At 45.9% G+C, this 8,593-nt stretch overlaps 1 protein-coding gene across 1 annotated transcript in view; it reads right to left on the minus strand.

Annotated features, from left to right (window-relative positions):
• ARL3 (ARF like GTPase 3) overlaps positions 1–8,521 on the minus strand; it is a 44,517-nt gene extending 35,996 nt beyond the window's left edge. The window contains exon 1 of the mRNA XM_075534163.1: positions 8,264–8,521. Within this exon, the coding sequence (XP_075390278.1) occupies positions 8,264–8,266 (3 nt within the window). The 5' untranslated portion in view covers positions 8,267–8,521. The remainder of the gene's footprint in view (positions 1–8,263) is intronic.
• Between the last annotated feature and the right edge of the window lie 72 nt (positions 8,522–8,593).

Here is an 8,593-nt window from a genome sequence, read left to right on the forward strand (position 1 = left end):
CGAGTTCTTGTGGCATGACCTTACTCGACGTTTCCCCTCAAGAAGAAATCGCTAACGATCACACATGGGTTTTGTATCAAAACGTGGTGAAGGAGCTAGAAGGTGGCCAGTTATGAGGAAGAATGGCTTCTGGGGGCGTCAAAGGTAGTCTCCAAACAAGCAGCTATCTAAGTGAGCTGTCAACTGAGTCCACCAGGAAGAAGCACGCCAGCCTGTGTCATCCAGGGGTTTTAAACCATAAAATCCAAAGACGGGAATGGCATCAGAGCTTAAATGGTGAGCATGTAGTTTGCAGAAAGCTATGGATGAAATGGAAGCCCCCAACTCTATTTGCAGGGTCCCCACATGGATTAAGCCTTGGTAATTTCCCTCTAACTCTCAGACAGAGAGTAATGTACAGTTGATTATGGTGGATGAAGTTAGGTTAAAATATAATACTTAAATTATCTCCCTTTTGACCCATTTTAAATGTGCTCCAGTTTTTAATATTTTCTGCTTTCTTTTTGGTTGAGGTTTTTCTATGTTTTATCTAGTTGGGGTTTTTGTTTTATTTTTTCTTTCCTGTATGCGTTTTGTATGATTTTCTGTATTTGAAATCTAGGATAGGTAGATTGATAGTAGACAGTAACTGGATTGAAAATTGCTTAGGGACATAACAGGGAACGAAGGGGAGAAATGGGGAGTTAACAACAATGAATATGAGAAGAAAAAGTTATGAAATTCATTGTGGTGATGATTGCGTAAATCTTATGACTTTAATAATTATTAAGTTGTATGATATGTGAACTATGTGCCAATGATACTATTTAAAAAAAAGAGGGGGCATGGATTTTTTTGCTTTTGTCTTTATCTCATCTAGCCTTGAATAATTTGGCACCATTCTTGAGGCTGCATTTACGAGATACATCTCTGTGTCTTTCAGTACTTATATTGCAATCACTCTTAGTTATAAGGTCATTATGAGTTGCAATGGATACCACGGCAATGAGTTGGTTTGTTTTTTCTTATTTATAGAACCTTCTTTCAGAACAGTTAAAATTAGACTCCTGGGATCCTCCAGGGACTGGCGATATAAGAAGGGGTGGAACAGGGAAAACTTGTACCATCCATCCTGACTTCCTGAGAGAAAGAAGTCTTACCTCTCACATTCTGAAACGACTGGAATTTATCACATTAACTGACATTACAGATAAAAAGGGTTTCTCACATATTAACTACTAGGGTAGAAATCAGGAAGGAAGATCTGTTTACTTTCAAAATCCATGTGTTCAGTGTTCCTTCAGATTCAGCTTGTTTAAAAAAAACCCTCCCCCCAAACCAAACCAAACCCTAGTAACTAAAAATACTGCACCCTGCAGCCTGAGATCTTTTCCACATTCACTATACTTGAGATGGAATTAATTTCTACTCGTTTGGAAAGAAAAGGAAGTGAGAAAGAAACCTCCTCACCATCGTTACACATTATAAACCTAATGGCGTGGGACCCAATACTTCTCAATTTCTAATGAGTCATTTTCCTTGTTAAGAAAGTTACTTCCCGGTGAAATAAAGTCACAGCTTCATCTTGAGGTGAAGGGACAGAGGAATGGGAGCGTGAGCACCTATTTCCTTCCAGCAGAATGATCAAGAGCATCGGAAGCAGGGCCCGGGAGGCAGAGACAAGCACGGCCAGGAAAGGACAGGCTTTGCTAAGTAGGGAAGCGGCTGGCTATCTATAGACTACCCGAGAGTCCTGTCTTAGAAGGGAAAGTAAGCTGCTTTAAGCTGGAGGGAGCAGCACAGAATACACCTATCCTGCGCTGACATGCCTGCATCCCTGTGTTTTAAACACCCATCATCTGCCCCGGCAGAACCTTCATCACCTCAGGGAGTCTGGGTCCTTGGTATTTAGACACTTGTTACACTAAATGAATGCCACTCCAGACACGGGGATTTTGGTTGATCGTATCCTGGGCGCCACCAGCCTGTGCTGTGTGTCCAAGCTCCAGAGCCCTGATGGACAGAACCAGGATGACTCGGCCACGGAACGTTTCAACGGACTTTTCTACAAGCCAACTATGACTAGACGGGCTACTGACTGCATATTATCCGCCTCAAAAATCAGTGTACACTCAACCACTGGCAGATGCCTGGCGCTCTGACCTAAAACAATACAAAAGTAGGTCATTCAACGAAACTGGGCTGGGGGGGGGGAGGCAGGCGGTTTGAGGGAAAAATGTGTGGGTTTATGGAAAATACAAGTGGCTGCCTTGAGCAGTTAACATTTAAATACTGAAATTATGGGACCAGCTGTCAAGGGCATGCACTTCCTGTAAGTAGCTTAAGTGCTACCGACTTCAATTTAATTTTAATTCTTTAAATTATTTTTTAAAAGGAGTCCTGGTGCCACAGCAGGAAAAGTGCTGGTACTCCAGAACCAAAAGACCAGGCAGCCAGCTTCCATCAGAACTGACAGCCTCAGAAGTGCAACGGAGCAGTTGCGCTCTTTCCAATAGGGTGTCTGAGTCAGAATCGACTTGAAGCCAGGGGTTGAGAAACTATTTTTAAAAATTGGTGTGACCCAGAGAAACCTTACCCATTTCCAGGAATTCCTACAGCTTTGAAAGGGGCCCCGCACCCAACCCTGATCTTCCTCATCACTTCTACGTGAAATTAATAGGACGTTTCCTGAGGACCAGTGCATGATGGGCATCTCAGGAATATGGGTGCACCAGAAGCGTGACAAAAAGACCAGGATAGTTTTGAAGTCTCTTAGGCTTGTGTTCAACTTCCCTAAGCCTATGGAAACTGCGTGGAGCAGAGGGTTGCCAACATGTTGAGTTGCCAACTGCCAAGGTGGGCAATTCAAACCCACCAGACACCCTGTTTGAGGAAAGCGCGGCGTTCTGACCGGTAAAGATTTACAGTCCTGGAAACCCACAGGGACAGCTCTCCAGGGTTGTTAGGAAACAGAATTCACTGATGACATTGAGTGTGGACTGAGGTGTGATGGGTTGTTTTTGTTGACTCCTGTAGAATGTGTGGGCGGAGGGAGGGTGGGTTGGAAAAGGGGAACTGATTACAAGGATCTACTTGTGACCTCCTCCCTGGGGGACGGACAACAGAAAAGGGGGTGAAGGGAGACATCGGACAAGGCAAGATATGACAAAATAATTAATAAATTATCAAGGGTTCATGGGGGGGGGAGTGGGGAGGGAGGGGAAAAATATGAGAAGCTGATGCCAGGGGCTTAGGTGGAGAGCAAATGTTTTCAGAATGATGAGGGCAATGAATGTACAAACGTGCTTTACACAATTGATGTGTGTATGGCTTGTGATAAGAGCTGTATGAGCCCCTAATAAAACGATTTTTAAAATGTCACACAAAAAAAGAAAAAAGAATGACTGTGTGGGACTATGCAAATAAGGCACCTGTGGCCCACCAAGGGGATTGGACAGCCTGCTAAAAATGAAAATAAGATGCATGGAAACTCTGTGGGGGTGGCACTACCCAAATGAGGCATCTGGAACCCTACAGGCGGAATTGGTGAGCTTTTAAGCCTGCAAATTTAAAAGATATCCCATCCAGTGTAGGGGGGGGGGGGCGGGGGCGATTTACTACCATTAAGAAAAAGAGATGGGAACAGAGTGCATCCTTTGAACCTGAGATCCCTGTGCTGGGAACCTCTTAGACCCACGAATCAGAGCTGTAAAAATAAAGTGTTGTAACAGTTGACAGTGAGGGCGGAAACAATGAGGGCAGAGACGTCAGAACCAGGAGTCTGTGTGGAGGAAGCCCAGAGTGAGAGAGCAAGAAGCTTCCCGGAGGAGTGGGGTACTTCTGGACCCTGGGCTGAGCCAGGCTCCTGACCCACTGGTGCCCAAGGAAAGCCCAGTGGCAGACAGTGGTAAGTTGTCGTGACTGAGAACTGAATTCTGAGTTGTTCCCGTTACTTCTGAGTTGAATCTGATCCTGCGCTATATCCTGTGTTACGTCTCTAAAAACTCCGCAATAGTGAATATGGTCGGTGAGTCTGTGGCATCAAATGATAAAAGCCAGCGGAGAAGTTGAGTGCAGCGGGAGGCAGAGCTGGTGTCAGAGGTGGTAAAACAAGTTTGGATGGTAGTTACTTCACCTCATTGGGATGACCTTGGGTCATTTATCTTGTCTACCTGCCCCTATGTGAAGTTGGCCCTGGGGTAAAGTGTTGGGCTGCCAACTGCAAGGTCAGCAGTTCAACCCTTTCACCTTTCCAGGGGAAAAAGGTGAGGCTGTCTGCTCTGTGAAGATTTATAGTCTTGGAAACCAGAGTTAGAAGGTCACGATGGGTCAGAATCAACTGGATGGCAGTGGGTTTTTGTTTTGTCCTGTTTCTTATGAAGTTAGAGGAAGTCAGGCACCACCGCCCCATTTTTTACAAACCATGAACTCTTATTTACAAACCAAAACCAATGCTTACATCTCAAGAAGAAAATGTCTGGAAGATCATGAGGTCATGCATAGTCACACATGGCACATGGGAAGTACGCTGTGACCAGGAAACAAAAATCCTGTCGAGAGCCATCTTCCAATGTTGAACATATTTGATAACTGCAACTAGGTTCGTAGAGGTGGGAGTACCCCGTAAGCAGTTACTAAATGAATGAGCCCTATGTTATATAAACAGGGATTAGTCATGCCCTAAAATTACTGTCATCTTAGTTTTTTACCATGCTAATCATAAATGTTCCAGGAAACCAATCACGGTTTGTTTGTTTTATTTATTTTTAACAGTAATTCAAGTTGAGTAAATATCTATCTATACATTAGTCATAGCTAAGGCATTTTGAAAAGGCGTCTTGGTGGGGCATAGTGAGGATGAGATGGGCTACCAACCGTATACTCAGCAGTTTGAACCACTCGCTGCTCCTCAGGAGAAACATTGGCTTTCTACTCCCGTAAAGAGTTACAGCCTCAGACACCCACAGGGAATCAACTCGAGGACAGTTGGGTTTAAGTGAATAAAGATTTAAAACACACACACACACACACACACACACAGCTTGGGACATAGTCTTTAGTTAAACAAACGGGGGGGGGAAAGGGAGTGGTTTATGGGATACCCAGATGCAACACATCTAATCAGAGTTGTGTTTAAAATTCGACGTCCCACTCCAGTTCTAAGAACAGCTCACCTTTATGAAAATAGGAAGGGGGGGAGTGTATTTGGGAAACCAGATAAAGATGTTTTTTAAAATCATTCTATCAGGGGCTCATACAACTCTTATCACAATCCATACATACATCAATTGTGTAAAGCACATTTGTACATTCATTGCCCTCATCATTCTCAAAACATTTGTTCTCCACCTAAGCCCCTGGCATTAACTCCAGATAGAGGTTTTAGAATATTTTGTCCTATATTCTTCCTGTTCATTCTAGGGAAAGTAGAAATAAAATTAAAATCTGTCTAGATTGTTGTCACAGCAACAATATATGACAAGTAGAGAGTCATGAGAGGAAGACGCTCAACAAGATGGTCTGACACAGAGGCTGCAGCAATGGGCTCAAGTCTAGAAACGATTATGAGGGTGACACAGGACTGGGCAGTGCTTCCTTCTGTTGGACTTAGGGTCCCTACGCACGGAGGAACACCCAAGAACAGCACACACCATGTAGGCTAAACCAGTGGTTCTCAAGCTTCCTCAAGCCCCAACCCTTTAATACCATTCCTCATGTGGTGCAGACCCCCCAACCGTAAAATTATTGTCATTGCTACTTTATAACTAATTTTGCTACTATTATGAATAGGGTGACCCCTGTGAAAGGGTCGTTCGACTCCCAAAGGGGTTGTGACCCACAGGTTGTGAACTGCTGGGCTACACTGTCAATATGTTGCACACACTGCCTGTTGGTTGGATACAGTGTATATATAAAAATAGCGTCAATTTGCACCTTGGGACAAGAGCAGTGATTTAATGAATTGTGGCCTGTAATTATAAATTAAAGGAACATAAAATTCACAGCCCAGTTAGTTGAGAAACGGGAGAAGTTAGCCAATTCTCATCTATGACAAACCTCATTCTTTGTTGGTCTGGCATGCTTATTTCCTTTCAACTCCAATTATTTTCTGTGTAAATATTTATATTTGTACTCGTTGTTTGAGAAAAATGTAGCCTTTTAATGGACAACTCATGTATAAAACCATTAATAAAAAGAAAACACTTGTAAAAAATCTGTTTAGCCTGGGGGTTAATATAACTGCAGTACAGCAACTGTGAAACATGATTGGCAACTTCAGATCAAATCACTCTACTTCTGTAAAACCTGACAATGTAAAATCAATTGGATTTTTTTCCTTTTTAAATCATTTTATTGGGGGCTCATACAACTCATCACAATCCATCCATCTATCCATTGTGTCAAGCACATTTATACATCTGTTGCCATCACCATTCTCAAAACATTTGCTTTCTACTTGAGCCCTTGGTATCAGCTCATTTCCCCCCCTCCCTCACGAACCCTTGATAATTTATAAATTATTATTTTGTCCTATCTTACACTGACATCTGCCTTCACCCCCTTTACTGTTGTCCATCCCCCAGGGAGGAGGTCACATGTAGATCCTTGTGATCGCTTCCCCCTTTCTATACCACCTTCCCCTTCCCCTCCTGGTTCTGGGGGTTTATCTGTCCTGGATTCCCTGTGTTTCCAGTTCTTACCTGTACCAGTGTACATGCTCTGTTCTAGCTGGATTTGTAAGGTATAAATGGGATCATGAGAGTGGATGGGAGGGGGGGAAGCATTAAAGAACTAGAGGAAAGTTCTTTGTTTCTTGGTTGCTACACTACACCTTGACTGGCTCATCTCCCCATGACCCCTCTGTAAGGGGATGTCCAGTTGCCTACAGATGGGCTTTGGTCTCCACTCCGCACTCCCCCTCATTCACAATAAAATTTTTCTCACTGAATAATCACAACAACCCACTCACTGCCAGCAGGTCAATTCCGACTCAGTCTGAACATGAGCACATGTTTGTTTGCTTGTTTTCTCTTTGAGGGCATCTAGCTTTTTCTTCTTAAAAAAAAAAAGCTAGGAATGGATCCATATATTTAAGCATCAAGATGGAATTGGGGTAGGTTGGGAAAGTAACTCTAAATTTGAGTACTGGCTCTTTGTACTTAACCTGCTCTAAATAACTAAAAAAAAATGTTTCTATTGACAAGCTCTAAAATGACACATTCCATTTTAATTCCCACCCCAAAACTGCAGAGCTCATTTCCCATGTCATGGTACAGATTCTGACCCCCGGATCCTCTGGAACAGAGGCAGAGTTGCCTTCTACGGGTTTTCAAGGCTGTAAATCTTTATGGAAGTAGTTTGCAACTAATTTCTCTGGCAGCAAGAAGGCAGAATGTCAGATCTGTCACACACCATAATTTACCCTTTGGGGGAACTTTAATTAGGGCTGGCAGAGAACAGGCTTGCCCCAAATGGCTGGGCACTCCCAGTTTTAAACCCCTATTCTTCTTTCTGTGGAGACACCAAACTGGGATTAAGCGCTTTGGTTCAGGCGTGGTCTTATGCAAAGGGCTGCAACAGGTTCCGAAGGAATTACTAGACTCCAGCAGTTTGCCTACATCCGTGTGGGCTGTGTTGAGCAGGAAATCAGTCGTTGCCAACTAGATTTTGCAGAAACAACTAGAGATTGCAGAAGCGCACCCGCCACGTAGACGCTTAGGAGGTTTAAGATTTAGCAGGCATCCCTGTCAAGCCAGCACCTCTTTGTGCCCTGGGACTTCCATGCCCCAGAGGCTCACATCTCTCGGGGATGAAGCGAGCTAGGCTACCATCTCCCTGGGTACCACCAGGGAGACCTCGAACAGAGCACTGGCCCTCTCCCCGCTTCGGGCTCGGCCCCAAGAGGACCCGGTCACTGTCCGGTGGTGCGGAGAGACTGATTCCCCGGGCAAAGCTAAGCTGCTTGGGGAGGCACCTCTTTGCCCTCCTCGGATCCGCCTTCACCTCGATCCCCAAGCAACGACGGAGCCCCTGCATGCCGTACTCGGCCAACCACGCACCCAGGCAGCCCCTTCCCAGAGCCCCGGACCTGCTGCAAGCCCCGCCTTCCTCCCCAGGCCCGGGCCTTCCTCCAGGGCCCATCCTCCGGGATCCCCGCCGTCTCCCCGAAACAGACCCAGAAACCACACATCGGACTGCGCGCCAGAGCGCAGGGCCCTGCCCTGGGCCTGGGGACAGGAAGGTGACCGGCCAACTCCAGAGGGCCCCAGGCTCCCACACTCACCATCCTCCCGCCGAATCCCTCCTCCTCCTCCTCCTCCTCCTCCTCCTCCTCCTCCTCCTCCTGCTGCCTCCCGGTTACCAGGGGCAACTGCTGCGGCGGCGCCGCCCCCGACGTCCCTCGCACGCACAACGGAGACGAAAGCGGCGGTACAGAGGCGGGTCCAGCTTTGGGGAGGGAGTGCGCAAGCGCGCCAGGGGCCCACTCCTCGCGCAGGCGTGCTGCCAGAGGGGCTCCAGGCGGCTGCAAGCTTGCAGAGACCTGGAGAATGGTGCAAGCCAGTTACTCGGCTGGCCGGGGCCACCGAGTCTGTGATTGGTCAGGAAGGAGGCT

The sequence above is a fragment of the Tenrec ecaudatus genome, chromosome 16, assembly GCF_050624435.1.
Source record: "Tenrec ecaudatus isolate mTenEca1 chromosome 16, mTenEca1.hap1, whole genome shotgun sequence".
NCBI lineage: Eukaryota > Metazoa > Chordata > Mammalia > Afrosoricida > Tenrecidae > Tenrec > Tenrec ecaudatus.